The sequence below is a fragment of the Choloepus didactylus genome, chromosome 4 (assembly GCF_015220235.1).
Source record: "Choloepus didactylus isolate mChoDid1 chromosome 4, mChoDid1.pri, whole genome shotgun sequence".
In the NCBI taxonomy this organism is placed as follows: domain Eukaryota; kingdom Metazoa; phylum Chordata; class Mammalia; order Pilosa; family Megalonychidae; genus Choloepus; species Choloepus didactylus.
Window position 1 is genome coordinate 101,149,874 of NC_051310.1, and position 27,809 is coordinate 101,177,682.

At 38.9% G+C, this 27,809-nt stretch overlaps 1 protein-coding gene across 4 annotated transcripts in view; it reads right to left on the reverse strand.

Annotated features, from left to right (window-relative positions):
- Positions 1–27,809, reverse strand: part of SCAPER (S-phase cyclin A associated protein in the ER) — a 600,702-nt gene that overhangs the window by 46,012 nt on the left and 526,881 nt on the right. For all 4 annotated transcript variants that reach the window (XM_037833320.1, XM_037833321.1, XM_037833318.1 and 1 more), the window contains exons 27-28: positions 18,430–18,585; positions 3,329–3,566 (exon numbers count right to left, since the gene is read on the reverse strand). In XM_037833320.1, coding sequence (XP_037689248.1) covers positions 3,329–3,566; positions 18,430–18,585 — 394 coding nt within the window. The remainder of the gene's footprint in view (positions 1–3,328; positions 3,567–18,429; positions 18,586–27,809) is intronic.

A 27,809-nucleotide genomic window follows, 5' to 3' on the forward strand; every position in this document is an offset into this window, starting at 1 on the left:
GTTTTGTACTCTTTTGTTGCATATTTAAATATTTTGAGATGTCAAGTCTGGCATTTACTCCCTGGGATGCCTGTTTCTTGGTTTTGTAACCAGCTAGTGATAAGACAGAGATTTTCTTGAGCTTCAGCCCTACTTTCAGGAAGGCCCAAGGCAAATGCAGTGTGCAGAGTTTTCCCTGTCTTTCTGGGCCTCTGTCTTGTCCTGGGCTTTCTGCTTGTTAGTTGTTTTGGAGTTCCTCTGTTTACAGGAGTTTAGTTGCCTCCTCTGTTTTCCTGGGAACAAACCTTCGTCTCCCAGGTATTTGAAGATGGCAGGGCTTTGTTCCAGACTGTCCACCTCTTTAGTAATTTACACTCCTTTTGTTGCTTCATGCTGCTTTTGCCTGGATGGCAAATTCTGGGAGGAGAGTCATCCCAGGGAGGGCTATCCCAAGTCTGTCTCCCTTAGTCAAAACAGGACCAGGGACCCACAAAGGGGGCAGACACCAGCTCCAAAGTGCCCTGTGGAGGGGGTCAGAAAGGATGCCAAAAACTTCTCCAATGGCTCGTCAAAGCTGATCTTTCCTGGCCTGCCAGCAAATGCAGCCCTTCAGCTAAGTGTTCCCTGCAGACCTGAGGAAGTCCTGTGTCTTTAAATCTCTACTTCCTCTGCCCCTATCCAGGGAGGCAATGTCTGCTGCTGCCTCCAGGGCAGAGTTGAAACAATGGCTGCTCTCAGAGCCAGGACCCAGTGATTTGAATTTGCTAATCAAAAGCTGAGATCAGTGATCTGTGGTGCCCACCCCTGTTCCTGGGGAAGAGGATTTTTATGTCTCTCGGTCACCAGCCTCTAGCCAAGGACCGGATCCCATAGCAGCCTGCCATGAGAGTGGGGTATGGGCACTGGTAGTTACCGTGCAGCATGGATAGAGCAATTTACAGTTCTTTCTCGTAGTTTATCAACCTCTTCCTCCTGCTCTTCCCTGGATGCTATACAGTGTTCTTCTGGCCTCTGAAGTTTCAAAATAGTTGTTTCAGACAGTTCCCGCTTGTTTAATAGTGGTTTTGGTGGAAGTACTGAGTCCTGGAGTTCCCTACTCATCCATCTTCCCCTTCCTTTCTTTTTAAGGTATATGAGTACCTGGAACAATAAGGTAATTATCAGTAAATGCATTAAAGGCCCTCATGCTAGAAATTATGGGTATTTGGGTCCCTGCAGATGCTGACAAGGAATCAGAGAGAAACGTGCTAGATCTTGAGAACCAAAAGGATGGTAGTGAGGACCTTGTAATGTTAGAGGATTGGGAAGAAAAGGAAAGTACCTGCACAGGCTTTCTTGGCCCATACTCTGGTTATGATGAAAAGGGGACCTGGGAATAACAGTTGGGGAGCAAATGAGAAACAGTGATGGCAAGACTAGCTAAAATAAAAGGAGGTGGGGTGGAACAGAGACAAAAAAGAAGACAGACCAGAAGGAAAGAATTAAGAAAGAAATAGGAGTTGCATGAAAGAGAAGAAAGAAACAAAGGCACTGCTAAAAATCAGCCAAGAAAGGACATTCCACTTGTGGCGCAGGACATTTGATTCTGAGAATGGCTTGAGTCACCCTGGGATTCTGTTTCTGGCAAAAGAGGATAAAGTGGGGCATACATTTTGGGCTGGATATGGCAAGGATATGGAAAAGAGAAATCTCGGTTTTTGTCTTGGTTTGGCATGAAGAGCTCTAGAAATAAGCTTCTGATTTTATCCATTGTGTTTAAAGGCCACTGGGGAGAAAGGATGCTTAGAGGTTCAGTGGTGCTCCTTCATGGGTGAGGCCATACAAGACATGAGCGCAAAGGAGAATGGAGGTTGCAGGGACTTGGGGTTCCCTGACACTCACAGTGACTGATGGAACGGCTGACTTAATATAGGTGCTTCTTTATGATGTGGAGTAACCTATAGCAGTATAAATCCTGGTCATAAGACCCATGAAACTAGACGCTAAGAGACAGTATTCAGATATATGCTTTTTCATAAACCCTGGTATCTCAGTTTGCCTGAGTTTCTATAATACATACCATAAATTGGTGGGCTTCAAAACAGGAACTGATTGGCTCACAGTTTTGGAGGCTAGATGTCCAAAACCAAAATTAAGGTGCTGGCAAGGGTTCTTTCTCCAAGGTCTGTGGTGTTCTAGTGGTGGTTTTCCAGGAACACCCAACATTTCTTGGCTTGTAGATGCTTCTGTGCTTCTGTCACGTGGCAATGTGTCTCCTTATGTCTTCTCCTCTGGCTTCCACTGGCTGACTGTGTCCCAGTTTCCTCTGCTTATAAGGTCTCAGTCACACTTGATAAAAACTACCCTGATTCAGTTTGAGTGCAACATCTTCAAAGGCCCTATTTACAAATGAGTTCACACTCACTAATTTCTTTTTGTGAACTGAATGACAGGAAGATGTTAATTAAAGAACTACACATTTTTAATCAACTACAAAACAGAAACGTTTCTTCCATCTCAGAATGGCCAAAGACCACCATTTTCATATATTCATATCTCTATAACCTTTTTCCCTCTGAGTAAAGCAATTCATCTAAATTATGGGTTCATCATCTGCCAAGTTTGTTCCTTTTTTAATGAAATCACTTGATGGTTAATAAACTGAAAGAGAGTCTACTCCTTGGGGCTTGCTCTGTTCTAAAGTTTCAGTGTTTTTGAAAATTAAATTTCCTTTATGAAAAAAATCTGTTTCTAAGATGACAATCTGGTGTTATAATATAAAGCAATTATTCTTTCTTTTAGCTATAAAAACTTAATTTATGGGGGTAGGCACATTTAACTATACATGTACTTTACATTGGACACAAATCAGTTAAATCCTCCATAGAAAGTCATATCAATCAAAACAACTTATCTAATTTTGGTTCTGTTTAGATTAGAAACCATTATTTCTCTAATATTTAAAAGTTGATGGGATGATAATGCCTTTAAAGAAATCAAGTCAGAAGATTTATAAATATCAGCGTAGCATGAATGAGCATAGGCTTTGGGGTCAGATAGTTATGGGTATCAGTCTTGCCTCAGTCATGTGTAACACCTTGGGCAAATTACTTAACTGCCAATTTCCCCATCTGTAAAATGGGTATAAGAATATTTTGCAGGGTAGTTATGAGAATAAATGAGAAAGCATATGGAAAGCATCTAATATGGTACCTAGAAGGTAGTAAGAGCTTAATAAATGCTATATATTATAATCCCATTTATTATAGCTTATTCCATATGCTGCATTCTAGGAAGAGAATCTCACATCCTTTCTCATTAAAATATTAACTCTTGGTTAGTTAACACCAACACAAAACAAGGCTTGTACCTGAAAAGCAGGCAGATCAAGAGCTGCAAAGCTGTTGAAGAAACGTAAACTCTGAATGGCCACTTGAACCGTGTTCTGGGTGTAACTGTCTTTGGGACTGGCAGTGCTGGGGTCTGAGATGGTGCCGTGGAAGAGGACACAGTAGAGCATGTGCAGAACTCCAGCGAGGTCTGTGGCCTGAAGAGCAGCTGTAAGCCCTGTGGGATCCTGGCGATTATTGTCAAATATCATGTATGACCTGACAAAGAAACATTCAATTCTTTAAGAAAAATCTACTTAAAGCATGTTAGTATTTTTATAGATCAAATGGAACAAAACAAGCAGACCATTAAAAGCAAACCATCTGAGTTGTGTAATAAGGTAACAAGAAACCTCAAGAATAAATGCTGCCCTCCCCCGACCAGTGCACTGTGGCTGGCCCTTTCTTCCCCCGGAAGATCAGGCTGCTGAAGCAGTGGCAACTGGGCACTCCACAGCCAGTGCTGAGGCTGCCACCACCCTCCTCATCCTTTTCAGCCTAGGGAACCCCACTTTGCTTAGTTTCTAGGTCTGGGCAAACTGGACAGGGCCCTTGAGTACTCTTGGGACTCACAGACCAAAAACACCACAGCTTCCTTTCTGGATACACAAAGGGAATCTTCTCAGGAAAGGCAGCTACCAGGAAAGCATGAGCCCTCAAAAATTCAGCAGTGTGTTGGCACACTGCAGTAGGGAGACCCTTCAACTGCTTTTGAAGGCACTGTTTCATCAACAAGGAGTACTGGCGGGGGCGGGCTATGGGGGCTGGACTCCCAAGAACAAGCAAATGCTGGATTAGTTTTACACAAATCATCATGAAGTCAGCTTAGCAACCATGGCAGGCAGTGCTATGGATGAACAAGAAGAAGCAATGGCAATGGCAAATGAATTCCTAAAATCAACGATAAAGTTAGCAAGAGCTTGCTAAATCTACCTCATTGCTGAACTCAGGTATACACAAAGTATCTAGTGACTAAGAATAGGAAGTTGTAGTAGACATTGATTCCTTCTATTGGCAAGCATTTATTCACCCTTGTTTTCCCCCCCTAGAAACTGTTCCTGATTTATCTTTGAGGAACCACCTTTCCCTAACTTGTAGCCAACGTTCTTCAGATGGGGCTTTCCTCTCTAATTCTCCTGGTTCAAGGCTGTAGTATGTAGCCTACACCTAAGGTACACTGCACATTTTCTTTCCCTAGCTGTTCAGTATGGTTTCAAGGGATGACACATGTTGCAACTGGAGCTAAAGAGACGGCAGAATAGTTTTGTTGAGATGTTTGGAAAGAAGCCCTCACTTTTTCTCTACTGGGTTGAATGTGAGAAGACGTAAGGTCTGGAGCTGCTGCAGCCTCTTGCTCTAACCACTGCAAAACTCTCAGGTCTTTCAGTGCTGTTCCAACAGGGCCAGTTGCCTTCCTTCATGGATGTAGCTTTTCCTCAGGAAAGGAAGTTATAAGTCCCCATTCAGTGTCTTCTTTTAATCTGGTAAGATATGCACAACATTGAGAAGTGCCTTCATATTTCTATCATAGGGATGATACCTTTCTCTGGTTTTTAACACTAACATAGGTTTTTCCCCATTTTTGGTTGTTTCTTTCAGGTGAAATCTTGGATGGGAGAGAGAAGTCAATGTTTCTTACCCAGAAGCACTCAAGAGATGCCACTAATTAAATAAGAATTTGGAGGTGCTGGCTGGAAAGTTTCTGATGTCTTGTCTAGTTTTCTCAATTCATAACTTACTTTTTTTCCAAAAGGATCATTTTATTTGTTTTCATTTGCTAGCTGCATCAGTTTTATTCATAATAATGGTAACCATTTATTTCCTGTGTGTGCACTATTTCTTATATTGCTAAGACTATAATCAAACAATATAACATCCTTGTAGACCTTGTTATCTTCTCAAGAAAGGTGCTCTCATGAAGTACTGTCATCTATGTATGTGGCAGGATGTGATAAATGCATTTGCATCTTCTACTGCATCTCACTTTTATTACAGTTTTTCGTGGTTGGTAGGAAAGGTATTATTCTTCCACATGAGGCAATTGAGACTTAGAGAGATTTGGTGATATGTTTAAGGTCATATAAACTTGTTAGTGGCAAAGGCAAAGGTTCCACCCAGGAATTTCGGTCCTCGGGTAGTATTTTGTCCAAGGACCAAAACCTCTTTTCTCTCAGTGTCTTCTCTTAAGACAAATTTTAGGATTATGTGAGGTGTTAAAGTACATAGAGTCTGTAAAGTTATCTTGTATCATCATGGAGAGATACTTTTTTGTCTTATGGCACTCAATAAAAATAAAAGGTTAAGAAATGATATTTATTTGCTTACAGGCACATCTGAACCTTTACACAAAGTTCTGCAAACTAATGTCAATTGGCCCTTACTTTCTTCCATCGTAGCTGTAAGAGGTAGGGGTCATACCCTGACTAGAGACATGAGTAGAGATTAATGTGTCTGAGTTTATTATATAGGTTCCAAAAAGGGGTCTGTGTTTGTTTAACACTGACTGCCTTTTAGAACCAATGACAAGACAGAAGACATTTCTCCCCAAAGCTAATTTCTAATAGACTTCCAGAATCTTGGGGATGAGTGACATCATTGCTGGTGACAATAGTTTTCCTGCTCTGTTATTCAGAGTGCTGACCTCCCCCTTACTGCTTGTGTTGTTTTAAAACTGATCATTAGCATATTCTAATGTAGATATTCAGGAATATTGCTTTTTTATCTAAAACACTTTGTAAAACTTTATCTCTTGAAATATTTATTAAATGACATGAATTCACTGCTATTACCTCACCAAAAGAATAAATTAAAAAATCTAAAAAATTAGTGAGTGAAGGTCACCAGAACAGCTTCTCTGTTCCTCTTCCTCTGCCCATTATTTAGGAAAACACGAATCTGATTTAAAACAACACATCTCAGGATGTTCTGCAATATTCTTCTAATAAAATAAAAATGTTGATTGAGAAAAATCAATTAAATATACATTCAAGAACTCAGGTATGGAAATGGTTCAAAATGAATGTATTGTTGCTTCATGGAAAAGACTATTCATTTTTAAGTGAGTCCATAGAACATATCCAGGGAGAGGAAGAAAAAGCCCTGTCTGAGCATTTGGTTTTCACAGGACTAATGCAGACCTGAAGGGATTTTAGAGAATGTTTACTTTAGATTTAGCCTGAAATACAGATAATTTGTCCATGAACAGGCCACTGGCTCCTGTTGGTCTTAACTGTCAGTTATAATCACTTAAAGCCTAAATGTTTATAATAAAAATGAAAAAGGCCTTATTCCTATCAGACATAGGATATAAAGTTTTCTTTAAAAAGAATACATGGAATTTGTGAAAAATCAGATCTGAAATTCTGTATACTGCACTCTGAGATTGTCTCTATTTTACAAGACTTTAAACTGCTTTTGTTTGGTCTCTAGGACTAGAGACCTCAGTAGTGTATTCATTTCTGTTCATTAAAAGCTAGATTCAAATAGGAAAAGCTATAACTGGGCCATCAATACTCTTGTACAGCACCTGAATACCCTACTCTAGCTTAAAGAAGAGTACAACTGGGCAAAAAATTGAATAAATGCCATACCATGAATCAAGTGCCATCCATTCTTTCTCTGGTATTTTAAGCCACTGGTATTTGTACTAGGCCTTAGTTGGCCCAAAAAAGCAGCTGTGATGGTCTCAGACACTATAAGCCCCTTTTCTCCGGTTTGTTCCTGGATTGTTTGCTCTCATCTTCCTGGACCCCAGATTCCTGGGGTGGTAACATCACGCTGATCTTTGTCACTAATTATCTTCCTTCTAGGTTGCTCTCCTGGATTCTTTGATTTTGGTTTTGTTCACTCCTTTATTTCTGGAATCCCTGCAGCATCTTGTGAAACTGTCCCATTTTAGCCCCTGATCCCAGGAATCTCCACTCAAAAGTCTCTGTAGTGTTGGGAGTAGGTAGGATTAACTCATTGTCTCTCCCAGTGATGGAAGAGGGCTTTGCTGTTCAAGGAGATGTGAATTTCTTCTTAGACTTATTCCAGATTTGGACTCTTACTTCCTAGGATATTCTAGACAAGCTGACCTGCATCTAATAATACCATTTATCACACTTTGTCCTAATTCAAAGGAGTACAACACTCAGTCAGATTTCTCTGTTTAAAAAATCAACATACCTCTGCTCAAGGAACAATGAGCAGCTCCTGTGATGTGCAAGGTCAAGGAAGACCACGCTCCTGCCCTAGAGAGGGTTACAGTCTAATAAGGGAAGTGGGTACATTAATTTCCTATTGCTGTTGTAACAAATTACCACAATCTCATGACTTAAAACAACACAAATTTATTATCTTACAGCTCTGGAAGTCAGAAGTCTGAAATTGGTCTCACTGGGCTAAAATCAAGGTATCAGCAGAGCTACAGTCCTTCTGGAGGCCCTAGGGGATAATCTGTTTCCTTGCCTTTTCCAGATTCTAGAGGCTGCCTGCATCCCTTGGCTGTTGATCCGCTTCTTCCATCTTCGAAGCCAGCAGCATAGCATCTTCAAATTTCTCTCCAACTCTGACTCCCCTGCCTCCCTCTTTCACTTATAAGGACCCTTGTGATTATTTTGGACCCACCTTTCCAGGATAATTTCCCCATCTCAAGAGCCTTAATTTAACCACATCTGCAAAGTCCCTTCTGCTATGTAAGGTAATATATTCAGGGTTTCTGGAGATTAGGATGTAGGTATATTTGGGGGGTCATTATCGTGTATCACTGTAGGCTATTCATGATTCATTCATTCAACAAATATTTATTTGAGAGTATACTATATGGCAAGCATTATTCTAGGCACTGGGGATTCGGCAATAAAATCTATTTCATTTTCTTTATGACACATTTTAGTGCAGGAAGACAGACAAAATACCAATAAACAAGTAAATATATAATATGTAATATATAGTATGTCAGGAGCAGGGGACACAAATAGGGAATGAAGAAGTAGGGAATGCTATTTTATATTAGGTGGTCAAGGAAGCCCTTTCTAAGGTGTTATTTAAGCAGAATTCTACAGGGAGTGTGGATATTTGTGGGAAGGAGGCAGAAGAGCAGCAATTTCTAAGACTTGAAGCCAGGATCATGCATGGTACATTCAAGAAACAGCAAGAAGGCCACTGGGGCAGGAGGAAAAGGGGAGTCGGTGGAAGAGTAATAGGAGATGAGGTCAGAGAGGGAACAAGGAGACCAGGTAGGGTATTAATGACCATTGTAAGGATATTATAAGGATTTTACTGAAGGAGATGGGCAGCCCATTTTGAGAAGAGGAGTGATGTAATTTGACCCAGGTTTTAAAAGGATCACCATGGCTACTGGGTTGAAAAGTCTTTAGAAGAGCCAGGGCAGAGGCAGGGAGACCAACAGGAAGCCGTTTCAATCATCCGGTGAGAGACCGATGGTGGGTAGACCAGGATGGTAGCCATGGATGTGATGAGAAGTAGACTCTGAAAATATTAGAAGGCGAATGTCACAGGATTTCCTGATATTGGATGTGGGTTACAAGAGAAAGAGGAGTAAAAAATGCCTCCAGGGTTTTGGGCCTGAGTAATTAGAAGAGTACAGTTGCCACTTACAGAACTGGGGAAGACAGTGGATGGCACATGTCTGGGAAGGAACATCAGGAGCTCAGTTTTGGAATTGTTAAATTCAAGATGCTTATTAGACTTCCAGGAGGAGATGCTGGATAGGCAGTTGGGTAAAATAAGCTTCTTTTTTTGTCTGTTTTGTTCACTGCTATATCCCCAGGGTTTAGAACAGTGCCTGAAACATAGTAGCCACTCAGTCATTTGTTAAATGACTGAATAAATATATAAGCCTGAGTTCAGAGATGTAGTGAGGGCTGGAGATATCTGGGAGTCAACACACAGAGAGTATTTAAAGCCAGGAGCTCATCTAGTGAGTGAATATAGGCAGTGATCTGAGGATTGAGACTTGGGGTACTCCAAAATTTAGAAGTTGGGGAGATGAGGAAAAACCAGCAAAGTAAACTGTGAATACAGGAATCAGTAGGGTAGGAGGAAAACTAGGAGGCTGTAGCACCGAGAAACAAAGTGAAGATCGTTTTTCAGAGAAGAGAAAGTGAGCAATAAAAAGTTTATTTAAAAATAAATATGAGGACTTCAAAAAAGATTACACTTATAGAAATGACTATTAAGTCCTATTTTTAGATTACAAAAACTAAAACTGCATATGTATAGGGTGGGAAGAGGATGAGTGGGAAAAAGATTGAGCAAATTAGCTGCCCACCAGTTCAGATGAGGAAACAGTGTTGCTTAATTACCAATCAATATAATTCAATTTTTGACTGAATCAACAGGAGTACAATTTACACAATGAGGAAGTATTAGTCCTCCACCATAGCACTGTCCGACGACCCTGAAAGTACTAGGTCCAGCACTGGTTTGCTGCATGATAAAGGACACTAATATATCAGAATGTTTCCAAGGAAAGTAACTTGAGTGGTGAAAACAGTGTCACCTGAGGAACATCTGAAGAAACTGGGATATTTAACTCAGAATTGGAGGACATGAAGGCTATCTTCAAACTGAAGAGGTATTACACTTGTAATTTATGGCCCGAGAAGAGAGAAATTACTGGAAAGCAGATATTAGATAAACTTACGGGAAATTTTCTAACAAGTATAAATACAAAAGTGAAATGGGCTGTTTGGTGAGGCCTTACATTCTTCCCCATCCTGGAAGAGGTAGATGATCACATGCCACTGATGTGGCAGAGGGCACTCAAAACTCAGCTGGGCATGGGACTGGATGACATTTAAGATTCTGTTTGATCCTGGGACATTATAAAAATATGAATCTACTTTGAAAATTAATTTCCTACATACACCCACACACATAGTACCACTCCCCCAACACTCTAGTTATGAAGACAGCAGATGTTCACAACAGATTGTTTAATGCAGACCTAATCTGGAACTCTGTTGAAGGGAATGGGGATGACTTAGTGGAGATGTGAGGGCAAGAGAATGCTCAGGATGGAATAAATGTACGTATAAGCACTAAAAGACAGTTTGGACATTTGGTTAGAGGAGAGGATAAATACCGCGACAAAGAGTGAGAACAGCAGGTAGGGAGAGGATCAGATATCTGGGGGGATTTCCAAAGTATGTGATTACACGTTTCAGTTTAACTCTTCACAGATATTCTTTTTACTTTTTAAGTAAATAAGATAATGCCATTCTCCTACTTAAAATCCTCCAAAGGCTTCCCATAACACTTAGAATAAAATCAAAACTTCTAATCTCTCTGTCCTCATCTCCTGGCCTTTAGTTCTCTGACTTCATCTCTTACCACTTTCTTTCTCGCACATCATATTCAAGCATATCTCCTCCTTTTTTTCCTAGAACACATCTACCTCAGGGTCTTGCCATTCTTCCCTGGATGTTCACATGGTTGTCTTCTTCTAAGCGTCAGTGTCAACTCCCCAGAAAGGCCTTCCCTGACCAGGCCATCTACAGAAGCCCCAGCCTAAGTCACCATATTATGCTGTTTTATTTTTTTCATATGACTTAGCAGTTAAAAATTATCTTATTTGTTAACTGATTTATTGTCTTTTCCCCCACTAGACTGTAAGTGCCATAAAAGTAGGTGTCTTGTTCATCAGCGGATCCCCAATATGTAGACAAGTGCCTAGCACAGGGCAAGTGCTCAAAAAATAAAGATTTGCCAAAGGAATGGAATGAAGGCAGAGAGAATTGATCTTAGCAAGGCATTCTAAAGGAATGAGGGCCTTGGGATCTTTCCTTCATACCTTAGAGGAAGAAGAACATGAAATGTGGGCAGCCTTTCTTCCTATGTTATGAGTAGGCCCAGGATACAGGGCTCTGGCATATATCAATGGTGCATGCTGGTATTTGCTAGCTCTGCCAATCAACAGCTATTTCCTGGGTTCTTATTTTGTTTCTAGCCTGGTGCGAGGTGATGGAAGGGGGAGCTGCTAAGATATTTGGTCTCCTTTCCTCAGGGAAATCTCTTTCATTGAAGACATAAACAATACACACAGAGCAAGAAAACAAGTGAATTAGAAGTAGGCAAGTATCAAGTGAAGTATAAAGAGGTGCCATCTCAGATTTCTAAGGCAAGCAGACAGGGCTGGATTGGATTCTGGAAGAGAGGAATCAAAGATGACTAAGGTTTGGGACCTCAAAATCTGGTCAGATGACTACAGTCATGAGCAGAATAAGGTAGTCAGGACAGCCAACCTTGGGTGAAGGTAATGAACTCAGGATCTGACATATATTAAATATAAGGTCCTGGTAGAAATTACCAGTAGGAATTCCAAGAGGAAATGTCTATAAGAGCCTTCATACGCATGCAGTTTGTGCCTTAACCTTACTTACCTCTAGCTGGGTTTACTTTTTCATACCTATTTTCTTTTGTTATAATTTTCTCATTTTTTAAATGAAAAATATTTATACCTCTTTAAGCCATATCATGACTTTTTGGAAAAAGGTGGGGTACAGTAAATATATATATATATATATATATATATATAAAATAGCATCTTAGGCAAGAGGTCAGGATCATAGATGTGTTGGTCTCCACTTGCCTCTACTCTGTCCAAACCTGTGAGGGAAGAATTATCAAATTCATTTTTAAATGTGAGGAAACAGGCTTCAAGAAGCTAAGGAACCTGAACCCAGGTAACAGGAGAGCAGGAACTGAATCCACATCTTACTGACTCCCAAATCTGTGTTCTTTAACACAATACCCAAGGGTTTCATTCTTCAGATTGCTTCTGAAAGTGCTAGATTCAATGGGGGTCAGTGGCCAGTATATCCTGAACAGAATCTGCTGCCCTAACTGGACAGTCTTCCCTCACTATACTCTATCCCCTCTGGGAGTGGTGAGTCAGTGAAGGCTGCTCCTTAACTTGGGCCCTGTGCATGGGGTCCCAGCCAGCTCTTTCTCTGGTATAGTGCTTAGCACATAATGGGAACTCAATTTGAACTGTACCAGTGAAGTGCTCATCTGTCTGTTCCTATATGTCAGCTGGGATGGATATTTCAGGGACAGCCCAGAGGTTCCTGCTCCTAGATTGTCTCACTCTCCAGATTTGAAGGACATTGACACTTACTCCTCCTTATCAGTCTGGGAGCTGTTTTGTCCCCTAGGACAGTGTGAGCAAGGCTGCTGAATGCTACTGGGGTAATCTGTAACACAGCCATAATAACTCGAACAAGGAAAAGAAAAGCAAAGGAGGAGAGTATGGAGTAGGGTGAGAAGCAGGAGAGTTCAAGGAGAACAGTAGGGTTAGATTACTCTGTAGGTCACCAAGAAGCAAGGAGGATTAATACTAATAGGTAAATTAAAGAGACAGATTATGGCTTGGTGTATAAGGAGAGACTTTCTAAGCATCAAAATTGATCACAGAGAGAACATTCTCCTTCAGCCAGTAGAGTTCCCAATGACTGCGAGATTCCAATATAGACTGTATGATTACATGGGAGGGTTACTGAAGAGATTAAATCTGAAAGGAAGACTGGATTAGGTGACTTTAAGGTCCTTTCCAATCAGTGGCAGCAGGTTAGATCTGGGGTGCCAGGAAAAGAGATGAGACAGAGATGATGAGGTTTGTAGCATGATGCTTACAAGGTCCTTGAGGACTCAATCAGCATCTGAGTCATCTCTGCTTTCTCCCAAGCCTAGCACCGGGCCTGGCACAGAGCAAGCGCTACATAAATATTTGTTTAATGAATGAATGAATAGTTCAGGCAGGCAGAGTTAAAGTTTACCCTTGAACACAACTGATTTTCAAGCACCCTTAAACACTTAAGAAGCACTCATTTGTATCCACATAATTAATGGACTAAATTACAAATCATTCTTTTCTTTTTATTACATAGGTTTCCAGAGATCTTGATTAGAACACATTTTGTTAGTGTAGTTTATGGATGTGAAAATGAAAAACAAACACATAAAACAACAAACTTTTTTGTGTTCAAATACCCTAAAATCCAGACTAGTCTTCTCCAACCAATCAGATTAGTCAGGTTTGACAAGTTCCTCTCTTTCTTCTGTGCAAAAATAAGGATCAGCTTTTTTTGTTGTTGTTGTTACTGTGGGTCCTCTGTTTCCTGGCCCTCTTGCTGTAGTACCTAGCATAGTTAACGAATACAGTAAATGATTGCTGATTTGGTGAAAGGCCTTTGTTGCCTACAATTTATAACCACTCATTTCTGTTCTGGTCCTATTCATTCTGTTATGCAGCCAGCACCTTTTGGGGGGTGGGGTGGGGTGGGGAGGGATGTTTTCAGAGCCTCAGCTAATTATGGCAGTTGAGCTGCTGTCCTGAGAACTGAAAACTACCCTTTTCTCTTTATTTTTTGTAGGACCAAGAATGGAAAACTGATCAAAGTAAAGGCCAAAGAAACAGGTATTTCTTAAAGTCCCATTCCAGATTGTTGAATTTTGTTTAAGTGATTAAGAATTACAGTTTGTGAACAATTCTCATATTAAAATTCTTGGGTAATACTAACATAAAATCAATCCTTTCACCAGAGGATCACAATTCCAATTTTTACTTAAATAAATGCAAGTTCATTGTTCAAAACCAAGCCTGTACAAAAATCATCAGTTAGCACTTTTCTCTCCCATGCTGATGCAAAGATTAACAGCACAAATTCTGACACCCAAATTGTCTTTCAGAAAACCCAGGTTAAAATTAGGAGATTAAGAGCACAATAGAAAAGGAGGGCAAAGGCAAACCTGCTGTAATCACCATCACAAAGACTGGGCCACCAGCAGACTGCAGAGTGTTTACTCAAAACCTTGTACTATCAATTAGTCCACTTAATTATCTCAGGGTCTGCCAGCACAAGAGGCAATTTTTGAAGGCCTCTCTGGCTCCTCTTTGTCTTTTATTCCTGCTGGTCACAAAAGGGCTTTCAGAACAAGCCTTCCTTGACTCGCTGACTCTTGTTGGCTTCTCCTTGAAGCCAGAAAAGGCATTATGTGAATTACTCTATTACAGCAACTATACTACTTTTCTTCCTGGACATGGCTGTGACCTAGCACAGAAATTCTATTTAATGCATGTTACAAAGTGCTTCAACAGGTCACTGTGGTTTATAGTTTAGAAGTATAATTTCCACAAAGAAATGGGAAGCAGCATGAAATGGTCTATAAATATTAGAGAAACAAATCTGTTCCCTTCTCTGTATTCCCATGGTCTGGTAGTGTTCAAGAAATGTTGAGTGAATGAAGAATGAGAGGAGGAACAGCAACTTGGGGATATTTCCCTCATCCCTTTCAGATATATGGCTTACAATGATGCTGCTAAGAATTTCCTAGGTAAATTAAGCCAGGAAACTATCTGAACCTTTTTTCCTAATCTGCTTTTATAGCAAGAAATTTGCTGAGCAATTGGGGCTGGGGGAGAAAATTATATGGGGGAAAAACGAATTAAGAAATATTAGGAGCCAACAAGAGTAAATCACTGATTTCCTTAAAATCCAGTTGTGGATCACAGAAACAATTATTATTTCAGTGTTTTGTATGTGTGCATGCACGCTAGACTTTCATCCACTCAGATAATCCTTAGACATGTCTACAGGAAAACTCATTTTTCTCCTATGGAAAATTGCTACTTGTATTTCTAATTTTGGGAACAGTACCACCTACCACTCAAAATTTTCAAATCAGAACTCTGGGATTCATCAAGCCCTATGCAAGAACCCCTAAATTTATTCTACCTCCTCTTAAATGTATTTGTGCCTCTGTATTTCCACTGCTTCTAAAGAACCCCAACATTTCTCACTTGGATCATGAGAAAGGCTCTTTACTATTCCTTCTGCCTCTAGGCTCATGTCATTCTAGTAATCTCTACACTTTTCAGGAGTGATCACTGTGCCAGTTTGGATATATTATGTCCCCCCAAAAGCCATGTTTTAATCCAATGTTGTGGGATATTTGGATTAGGTTGTATCAATAGAGATGTGACTCACCTAACTGTAGGTGGTACTTCTTATTAGATTATTTCCATGGAGGTGTGGCCCTGCCCATTCAGGGTGGGTCTTAATTAAATCACTGAGTCTTATAAGAGAGCTCACAGACAGAAGGAGCTCAGAGCAGCTGAGAGAGACATTTGAAGACAGCTGCTGAAAGCTGACGCTTAGAGATGCTTGGAGATGCGGACAGAAGGACATAGGGAGATGCAAAGCTAAGAAGAGAAAGCCATTTTGGAACACAGCCTGAGAGCAAAGGACCAGCAGACACCAGCCATGTGCTTTCCCAGCTGTGTTCCAGATGCCACTGGCAATTCTTCAGTGAAGGTATCCTCTTGTTGATGCCTTAGTTTGGACACTTTTATGGCCTTAGGACTGTATACTTGTAACCAAATAAACCCCTTTATAAAAGCCAATCCACTTCTAGTATTTTGCATAATGGCAGCATTAGCAAACAGGAACAATCGCTATAGCAGAAACTTGAGCCTGCTATTCCTTCTTTAAAAACTTCAGCAGTCTTCCACAGTGCTCGTTTGGCACATCGAGCTCTTGCCTCCCTTTGAGCCTCCCAGGAACTAACGTTTACTGAGCTCATTTCCTGCCTCTCTCCCACAGTCACCCCATTGTATAGTTACTTCTAAATGAACAAGAAATGTCTGATGTATTCTTATTGCTTTTTGGACTACCCCAAAGCAGACCATGAAACAAGGCTATAGGTACAAGTAGTTTATTTGTGAGGAAGCAGAGAAGGGAAACAGGGAAGGGAGGAAAGCTGATAAAGGACGTGCTAATGAACAGGTTACTGCTGGTGTTCCTCTGAGAGCCTGTAGAGAACACACTTCAGAATTGTCCCTCTCAGGGTTAGGGAAGCTTGAACGTCATTCCTGAGGGTGTAAACTTCCCTGAACTTCTAGGAAGTAGCGTCTTGTCCAGAGAACATCCTCAGGCAGAAAGAAGCTGTTGGCAGGTGACCTCTAGGGCAGGCTGAAAGGATGTGAGCAAGGCACCAACATCTGCTAAATTACACACTTTTCCTCAAATTTTTCCCTCCACTTGTCTTCTTAGTTAATTTGCCTCATCCTTTAAGATCCAGTCTGTTGGAGCCTTCCCTGACCTCTGGGAGTGCTTAATTCTTCCTCTGTACACATTCTCTTCTACTACAGCTCTTATGTTATAGCTATTTGTTTATAAGCCTGACTCCACACCAGGTTCTGAGTTTCCTGATGGCAGTATTTCTAGTAGCTAACTTGTTTCTGGCTCAGTGAATGTCTACTGAGCAAGGGCAGGGCTGTGCATTAAGGAGAAGAGGATCCTGTTTTCCATATAAGAAATTGAGAAAATCTTCAAAAAAATGAAATATATGCTTCCACATTTTGAATAATATAAAGTAAAATGTGTAGGAGGGCACACCAATGTAGGAATCTTGGTTTCTAATTTAAGTCAGTTTGGCTCAGGTGCTTTACCTGTAATATACGGGGGTGTGAATGACCTTTTAAGCTTCTTTCAAGTTCTGTAGATTTCAAGCTACTGACTGTGTGTGTAAGTGAAAGCTGAAGCCCACAAACTGTAAAACAACCAAATATGCAAACACTTGAAAGTTTGAAATATTCATCTGGATTCAAGAAAGAGTACAAGGAATACAGACTTGAGACACTGGCATGTTTGTAATGCTGCATATACAAAAGAGCCAGTATGGCAACAAGTCTCCTGGACATCTCCCAGGGAGGGTCCCAGTCACTGCATGGTAGGTAGCTGGGCAGTATGTAGCCTCCAAGCTGGCAGGTGCTGATGCCCTGCATGGAGCACTGTTACCGCTGCCAGGCTCTGTGTAGTATGGTGCCATCTGTCACAAACCCAGAAATAGCCACTTCCTGCGTTCTCATCTAAAACCAGAGGGTGGACTTTATTTGTATTTCCAGATGGGGAATGACTAACTTGGAACGCTGGATGCAGGCTATGTTTGGCATTCTTGACATCTTGGATGGTCTTACTCTTCCTAGAAATGTGACTGGGAGTGGAGGGATCAGGTAAGAGTAGGGAAGAATAGCTGGATTTAGGGGTCTTATGTGTAACAGACTAAAAAATGTTGGGAATATTCATCTTAGAAAACAAATTGTCTCTCTTGAAATATTCTGACAATAGTTGCGAGCATTCTGGGTGCACTGAATATATATAGATAATACTTCTTTAAGCATCTAGGCTTTAGAAATTTCAAATAATTAGCTTTTTCCTTGACAAAATCCCTAAAAATATATATTGTTTGTATGTTGTGCTGTCCAGGATTACTTTAATTGCAAGAAAATAGTTTTGCTGAATATCCTCAATATACATAAGGGGTATGACATATTCCTGTCAGAAACACTGAATCACTACTGTAATGAGCCTTACCTGGGGCACAGGGAGAGGAAAAAACACCCAAGGAGGTTTTCCCTGACCTTCTTAGAGAACTATTGTTTTTCATAGTAGTCCAGGGGTGGGATAGGGGGTTTAAACAGCCAACCAGGCCAACTGTAGTCCCTGGCATACTGGCTGTCACCATGCCCATGGGTATATGTAACTTCAAGGAGTTGTTTTCAGATATGCCCCCTGCCCCTGCACCCCCTCTCTCACTTATTCATAGGGGTACCTTGGAAGAAGGTAGAGATGGGAAAAAATAAACCTAGGAAAGAGTGTAACTGAAAGCAAGTGAATGGTGGTTGTGAACACTGTAAAGCCATGCTTTGTCAGGCTGGGGGCCTGGTTTTATCCAGTCTAGGCTTTGTCACTGACTCTGACTCAAGGAGAATTATTAGACTCCTCTGGACCTCAGTGGGAGAGGGACTGGATGACCTCTAAGGGTCTCTTCCAGCAATGATAGTTGAGTTTATGACACCAAGAAGAAAAATAGACTCTGGCCAAAGCATGTGGCCAGGGAAATGAGAAATGTAAGACAAGTCTCAATATGGAAGTCAACAAGGACAGAGAAAGGACAAAGAGGAAAGGGGACCAAGGTAACCACCTGCATACCTATGAAATGACCCTAAGACAAGCAAAATTCAAGAGATGTTTCAAAAGTTGAGGCTAAATTGAGATTGAGTAAGAGGCCATACCTTCCAGTGACAGCAAAGCACAGCATGCACATTCCATGTAAGAGTCCTGCGGCATGCTGCAGAAATGTGGCCATCTTGGGATTCTCGTCCACTGGGCCTTGCACTGAGAGGAAGCAGCTACACAGCTTGTCGATCAGACCTATGTTTACCACGTAGCTAGAAGAGGGGAGAAATGCACATTATCAGTCTGCAGGGGCCAGCAACATCTTCACCCTCAAGGATAAATCTTAGCAAACACAGGCCTGGAGGCTTCAAACAAGCAAACACTGCACAGGTTTGAATAAAGCATCTCACATAACAATATCCTTAAATGTAGGCCTGAATAATCACTATTTCTATTAAGTAATTCTTTTCTCTCTCGTCTTTTTTTTTTTTGGCTATTCTGATGCTATTTTTCAAGAAAGATGAATGAGAATGATTATCTGAGCATTCTTCTTACCAGTCTAAAGAGTCTGACAATAGTTGAAATGATTTATTATGACCTCTAGACTCGAAGAGTGGTACTTTTTAAAGACTAGAGAGCCAAATTCTCCAGAATGCAGGGATTCAAAAGATAAGATGATGATACCCAGACACAATATTGTTACAATATAAACTTCTAGCGCCACTGTAGGTTCTCCACTTTTTAAAACTCTGTCACCATTAAGAAAATAACAAACAGTGAGAATCTAATTGCTTTCTGTTATGAAAAGTGCCAGTCTGATGGTTGACAATGGCATTTAAGAATTCACTTTCACCTTTTCAGTCCATTAGACAATTTTCTAGAGCTGTTTATTAAACTGTACTGACAAAAGTAGAGTTCTTTCATTACTTCAGAAAACAGCAATTACTGAAACTAAGATTTTTAAACTGTAAATGACCCTATAGATAAATCAGCCTTGGCACAGAAATTTTATACTGATTCAGTGCTACTGCATTTACACGTATGGAAAGGGTGGGACTGTGAATATGGAAGTTATGAAAATCAACAGATATTAGCTTTCAGTGAAATGTGCAAAAGAATTGATGTTTCTGCAGGTAAGTGCACTATAACCCCCACCCCATCACTATTCATTTATCAATACACCTTTCTGCAAAAGGAAGAAAAATCTGATGAATAATTTACATTTGGAGCTTCCTCCAAGTTTACTACTTAGAAGATGCAATAATGACCTCTTTCTCCTTTTACATTAGGAAATATATTCACTCCTATTCCATGTGGTCCTGGTGGGGTTGTTAAATATGGTACACTTCTACTAGGCAGGATTGAACAAGTGTTCCAGTATAGCCAAAGTATTTATCACCCTGGACATAATGACTGGTTCAGGGATAGGAGGACCAATCAGAATCTTCTCTGGGATTACTCTATGGCCCTAAGAAGAAAGAATCTCTTTCCATTGGGAGACCCTAAATTGAGAGATGAGTCTGGGGGTTGTTAGTAGCAAACTTACTTGTTATATGGAGAACCTCAGCCTAAGAATGAACTAAGCAGGAATGAGCAGAACAGAGCAAAAGAGAGAGAGAGACAGAACCCTGATGGCATAATAGGAGCCTCAGCTTCTAGTTCCAGACCTTGTCCTTACCAAATACGTGAGTCATTTTATTATCTTTTGTGGTTTAAGTTATTTCAAATTAGATTTATACCATGTGCAGACAGAAGAGTTTCTAGCTAGAGGAAGAGAAAAATTATTTTTTCTAATTATATAAGTAATATAGGCACATTATGGCAATTTATATACTACTGAAAAGCCAAAAAAAAAAAAGAAGAAATTGCCCATAATTTCGCCATCTAAAGATAACCAAGTCTGATATGTTTTCTTTACTGTTTTTCTATTTGATTTTTTGCCCAGATGATTGACATTATACCAAATTTCTCTTAACTGACTATTTTAGGCACTTTTCAACGTCATTAAAATGTCTTTGTAAGCATTGTATTTCAAATCTTTAAAAAATTAGATCATTGACATTTTTGAACATACACCAAAAGTAGACAGAATAGTACAACAAATCTTCATGCACCCAGCCCTGAACACCAGAACTCCTAGCCAATCCAACCTATTCACACCATACTATCCCATCTTGCGTGTTTAAGCAAATCTAAGACATTAGATCATTTCATTTGTAAATGTTTCAGTTTGTATCTCTAAAAAAATAAGGACTTTAAAAAACAAAACAACACCATTATTACATCTAGAAAATAAGAATTCCTTAATATTATCAAATGATTTAGTGTCCAAATTTTCAAATGTCTCATAAATTAAAGGAAACATATCAAACTTGGTTATCTTTAGATGATGAAATTATGGGCAATTTTTTCTTTTTAAATAGATTTTTAAAAATTATGATCTAAGTAAGAGCCATGCATTGTAGCTGGTTGATATGTCTTTTTAAGTCTCTTTTAATATGTAGTTTATTCCTTCATCTCTTTTTTCTTTTCCTAGCAATTTATTTGTTGATGAAACCTGGTTGTTTATTTGATACAGTTTCCCACAATCTGAATTTTACTGATTATATCCTTGTGGTGTCATTTAACATACTTCTCTGAACTATATGTTTCCTATAAAATGATCTAGATTCTAGAGGTCTGACTGGATTCATAAACATCTTTTTTTTTTTTTAAAGCAAAATAGTAAAGTTTATTAGGGAACTTACAAACTGGAAGCTGGTCCTAGGTGGCTGCAGGATGTTCGGAGTAATGCTCTGTGTCACCCAGAGGATTACGGGGGTTACATCAGGTAAGAACAAGGAACGCACAGAGCCAAGTCAGGATTTGCAAGATCATAAACATGTCTCTAAAATTACTGAGCATTAATTTCTAATGGCTTATATTTTACCAGTGGAAAAAATTTGAAACTTTTGGTTGTTTTAAATATTCACTATTATAAACCATGTTGTGATAAACATTTTGCATACAAATCCTTGTCATAATTTCAGATTACTTCCCAGAAGTAGAATTACTAAGTCAAAGGGTATGCATAGTTTTAGGGTTCTTGATATGTATAGTCACATAACATTCCAAACTCTTTGACCGATTTACAATCCCATTAGTAAGGTATGGAAAAAAACATTTCATTTACGAGGAGGTTGGTATTACTTTACCCATTTGATAGATGAGGAAACTGAGGCTTAAGGAGGGTAAAGCACTTGCCCAAGCAAGAGAGCTAGGATGTCCTAAGGTCTTCTGACTCCTGGTAAGAGTCTTTTCACTAATACACTGCCTTCTCTGTGACATTTTTTTGGCCCTTACTGAGGTCTGAATTTTTTAAACAAGGATGTAAAATTATCTCTGAGACTAAAATAGTGACTATAGAAAGCCACAAAACCACCTAGTCTCAAGAGGAACACGGTTTAAAAGGAGTTTCTGTTCTGGCCTTGAAATAGCAAGAAAGGAGGAAAGAAACCACAATGAGTAGAGATAAAAACCACAGAAAAACCAAACCAAATTAAATAAAAAAACTACTGTTGAGCATGGGATACTTTCTGAGCCTGGTCTCTTTTGGGGTTACCTGGGGAGCTATCTAGGGTGCCTACTAATGAGTCTGACATATTTTTTCTAAACTGTCTGGGTCTTGAGCTACTGCACAATCTTCAGATGACTGACTAAGAAGATGCTGAAACTAAATAAATGCCTCTAAAAGGTTCACTGCAGAGAAATTAATTTTGTCAACTTCACGTTTCTGAGGGAAGAATACAGAATATTCTAATGAATATTAGGATCAAAGGCAACATATTTTTTACAATTCAACTCTTAGGTTGAAATTTTAATGTTGTGACTGTTACTATACCCAGAATGAAAATCCTTATTGTACAGAAACTGCCAGTCTTGGAACTTGCATCCTGGGAAACATACTGCTGTGAGTGCTCTGGTAAATGGATCTTTCCATTTGCTTTACCATTTCAGATTTAAAATGAGTCTCTCTACAGATTTCTGTCATTGGAATTTACAAATTAAAAGGGACTTCTTTATTGACTCTTATTTGTCCATCCTTGTCCAGCCATCCATCCCCATTAAGCTTTAATAGCTGTTAGTAAATTGGGGGTAAACTCATGTAATTCCATGGTTTCAACCATCCCTGAAATGCTGCTAACTCTTGATTCTCTATTTCCAGGCCTACTTTTTTTCTGAAGTTCTAGTTTCTGAACATTTCCCCTTGGGGGTCCCAAGGACCCCTACTTTTTATTAAAAATTCATTGCCTTTTCCTGAAATCTTCACCTCCAGGAGGAGGAGAAAGAATGTCACCATTCACCACCCCCTTAAGTGATACAAGAAATTTGAGGATAACCGTTTGTAATCAGGCATTCATCTATTCAATAATTCCTAAGTATGATGCTGGATTCTGACTTCAAGAACCTCTTAAGGGAGAGGTTCACACATAATTTGTACATGATATGATTAAAACTAATCATATAATAGAGGTATGTACAAAATATTACCCCAGTAAGATCTAGCAGATGTAGTGTAATTCTGTGGCCATTTGCTGTGGTGATGGTGGTGGTAGTGTTCTGATTTCTGGGCCAAGCTAAGGCAGTGAACTGAACAAATCCACCAGCTCAGCACAATTCTTGATTTTGATGGATGTAGCAACTTTTGATTTTGATAGATATAGCAGCTCCATGGTTTTGTGGAGCTGTTCTGGAGTCATTCCTGAAGACCAAGCCTAGAATAGACTCTCTTAATCCTTTTAATAATTTTGTAAGCACTAATTCCTTATATTAAATCCCCTCTGCTTGAAATAGTTACAGTGGTTTCTGTTTCCTACAACTGAATACTGTTTGATACAATGGCGAAAAAAAAATCCTCAACCCCACCAATGATAAAGAAAATACAAATGAAGACAACAATAAAATACCATTTCACCCCTATCAGATTGACAAAAATTTAAAAGTGTGTTAACACAAAACCCTGGTAAGGATACAGGGAAATGGGAACTCCTATACTTTGCTGATGGGAACTGAAATTTGTACAATCGCTTTGGAGAACAATTTGGTGTTACTTGGTAAAGCTGAACATTCATTTATCATATCATCAATAAATTCCTCCTTTAGGTATACGTCGTTGAGAAACTCTTACTCAAGTGCAGAAAGAAACTTCTACAAAGGATATTCACTACATCACTGCTTGAAATAGTGAAAAAGAAGAAACTACTGCTGTCCAGTGGAAAATGTACAAACGAACTGGGATTTATTCATATAATAGAATTCGTAAAACAGGTAAAATGAATTAACTACTTGAACAGATACTTGTACACCAATGCTCAGAGCAGCATTATTCATAATAGCCATAAAGTGGAAACAAATGAAGTGTTCATCAACAGATGAATGGATAAACAAAATATGGTATATTCATATGATGGAATTTTATTCAGCCATAAAAAGAAATGAAGTGCTGATACTTGCTACGACAAGGATGAACCTTGAAATCATTAATGTTGAGTGAAATAAACCAGAAACAAAAGGACAGATATTGTGTGATTCCACTCATATGAAATAATTTAAAAAGCAAATCCACAAAGACAGAAAGTAAGTTAGAGGATACTAGGGGCCAGGAGGAGGAAGGAATAAGGAGTTATTGTTTAATGGGTACATAGTTTCTGTTTGGAGTGATAAAATGGTTTTTGGTGATGGGCGGTGGTAATAATGGTAGCACAATATTGTGACTATAATTAATACCAATGAATTGTACAGTTCAAAATGGTTAAAATGGGAAATTTTGTATTATATGTATCTTACCACAATAAATATTTTAAAAATTAACTAGATCTATATAAATCAACATAAATCTCAAAAACATGTTAAATGCAAAAGCAATTTGCAAAATAGTGTATAACAACACATATATAGATATTAAATACACAGAAAATAAAAAGTAGAATATGCTGTTTACGGACACATAAATATAAAATTTATTTTAAAAATACACATGGGAATGATATACATAGAAACTTCAGTAGAGTGGTTTACCTACTGGAGAGAATAAGGGGAAAGACGGAGATGGAGATGAGGATTTAGCTGTATCTGCAACATTTGGCTTCTTAACAATAGAGAAAAAGATCTAAATCTAAGGAAAATATAGGAACATGGTATCAATTACCAGTTGTTAGTATATAGATGTCTATAATTTTTTTCAGTATGTTGACATACTTCATAATAAAACATTTAAAAAGGCAACAACAAGCTGTGAATAGGCATTTGTAACCTATTATTTGAAAGGTTAATGCTCTTAATATATGAAGAGCTTTTACAATGAAAAAAAAAAGTCAACATCTTCAATAGAAAAATGGGCAAAGTACATGAATAGGCAACTCACATAATAATAAAAACGGCCAGTAAACATTAAAAAATGTTCCAACATCACTGGCAATATAAAAATGAAATATTTTCACTTCTTATTTGGCTAAGATTCAAAATATTATATCCAATATTATCTAGAGTGAAAGTACAAGGACTTGCTCATGGGAGTATAGATTGGTAATCTTTGTGTAGGACAATTTGGAGATATGGATCAAAATCCTTAATACACACTCTTTAACCCAGAAATTCTATTTCTCAACATTTATCTTGAGAAAATAATCAGTTGTATGGAAAGGTAAGTGCACAAAGATGTTCTCCACAGTGTTATGTAATAGTAAACACACTGGAATAAACTTGTATGACTAATAACACGTTACCTGAAACAACGCTACATAATGAAATACTTATTTAGTCAATAAAAATCAATTTGCAATTTTCCGTTGATTTGGAAAAATGCATTAGAAAGCACATGATAGGTTGTACAATACTAGAATAAAAGTTAAAAAACAAACACAGGACTGTACAACACAAAGAGCCAAACCCTAATGTAAATGGCCTATAGTTAATAGTACAATCATAAAAATGTTCTTTCATGAATTGTAACAAATGTACCACACTAATGCAAGGTGTTAATAAGGTGATATATGGGGACTCCATATTTTATGCATGATTTTCTGTAAACCTGCAAATTCCCTATAAAAAAGCATGACAGAACAGTACTTATAAGTATTACACCATTTTAATAAAAGAGCCTTATATACAAACACACAGAAATAAAACCCAAAAAGCCCAATTCAGTGATTATCTTTGGGTGATAGGATCAAAGATAATTTTTGCATATTCTTTTAAATCCATGTGTTCTTCTGTGTTTCCCAAATTGCTTTTCTCATTGAGAACAAAGTATTCTATAATTAGGAAAGAAGTTACTTATAGGGGCTGGCTGAGGGAGACAGAAAGAGAAACACAGATACTTTGACTGCAAGAGAACCTGAATACCTGAGGCAAAGAAGTGGGCAATGGAGTGGAGGTTGATAAATCTGAGTGATATTTATAGGCAGAATCACTAGGTACTAGAGACTTCACTGAATACTGGTTTGGTAAAGGACTGCGAGGAGTCTTTTTACAATGCCAGGTTGCTGACTTAAGTAAATGAATGGATTTTAGTGCCACTGATAAGGGACAGAGGACACAGGAAGAGGAGCTTCTCTGGGTAGAAAGATCATGTATTTATAGTTTTGAACTTGTGCAGCCTGAGTGCTTGTGGGACATTCTGGTGGTACTTATTAGATATGGGGTCCGGGAGTTGTGGAAACTGAGTCTTCCATGTTGCCTGAGGCATATCTAGGGTGGTGGCTTAGAGCGCTGAGCTGCAGGCCTGCATAGAATGCCATGCAGGCCCGCCCTGTAAAGATGTGTATACACCTAATGTAAGTCTTACGATATACACCTGATGTAAGACTTGTGCTTATGACGTTCCTGATGTAAACAAGATGTACACACCTGATGTAACTACACCTGATGTAAACATAGGTATCTGGTGGGCTCTCCCGAGCCCAAGGATCTTAAGCATGTGCACCTGATGCTCTGTAATAAATAGCTGGAGCAACTCGGCATTGTAGTCCATTCGCCCTAGAGGTGAGTGGGCCTCCTGCTCCCTTAAGTCCTAGCTTTGTGTCCGTGTCTCATTCCTGCATCGCCCTGTCAGCAATAGGGAGCCAGAAAGTGCTAGGCTAAAATACAGTTTTATAAATTCTCCTTGATTACAAGCTTAATGCTTGATAACTGATGATTCCAAAAGGCTGCTATCAGTGATGCGGAGTCACCCACCTCCTGGATAGTATACAATTTGATTTTCCTGTTTTGAGAGACAGATATAAATTTGTACTTGAAACATGATGAAAATAAGGGTGAGTCTATTTTCTGAGCAAATTTCAAATCATTATCTTTCGAACTACAATTTGCTTCTATTCCACAAACAGTACTGCTGTCCTAGAACTATGCTAAACAATTTAACTGGCAGTATTTTCATTTTATAGAAAAATTCTGGTGTTTTATAGGTAATAATATTAGTTAATTATTAGTAATTTTATAGGTAATATTATTTTTTTTGTTTTTTTTTTTTTTTTGTATCCTAGCACCTTGTGTAGTATTTGGCACAAATTGAGTATACGTATATTTATAAGAATTGATAAAAATTTCCAAGGATCCCTTAGACCTAGAAACTTGACTAAACCACATAAAATAATGAGAATAAATGTTTTAACTACCTCATTTTTCTTGGACACACTTCCTGTCCCTCCTATAACAGATGAGGAGAAGGAAGGGATATACATCAGGGAGATATGCCATGCTACAGCTCTACTTCAGGGGGATAGGCCAAGGACTGTGCTGAAATCCCTTCCACTCAACTTCACAACTCTAGAGATATAAACTAACAAATGCCCAAGTTGTGGCAGGGGATGGGGTGAGATTTCTTGTCAGTTCATATCTTGGACAGTGGGAAAGAAAGCATGGACATGATTAAACATGCTCTATGTGCTCCATTAGGCAGACTTGACATTTTGTGGTTCTATACACAAGTATCGTCAAATCAACTAACAAGAATCTATACAAAAACAATATTCACCCAAAGTGATTTAAGTCAGAGAAAGAGTGGCATAGGTTGGTTCTCAGGGACTGTGGTTGTCAACTATTCTTTTTTTTTTTTTTTTTTTTTAATCTTCATTTTATTGAGATATATTCATATACCACGCAGTCATACAAAACAAATCGTACTTTCGATTGTTCACAGTACCATTACATAGTTGTACATTCATCACCAAAATCAATCCCTGACACCTTCATTAGCACACACACAAAAATAACAAGAATAATAATTAGAGTGAAAAAGAGCAATTGAAGTAAAAAAGAACACTGGGTACCTTTGTCTGTTTGTTTGTTTCCTTCTCCTATTTTTCTACTCATCCATCCATAAACTAGACAAAGTGGAGTGTGGTCCTTATGGCTTTCCCAATCCCATTGTCACCCCTCATAAGCTACATTTTTATACAACTGTCTTCGAGATTCATGGGTTCTGGGTTGTAGTTTGATAGTTTCAGGTATCCACCAC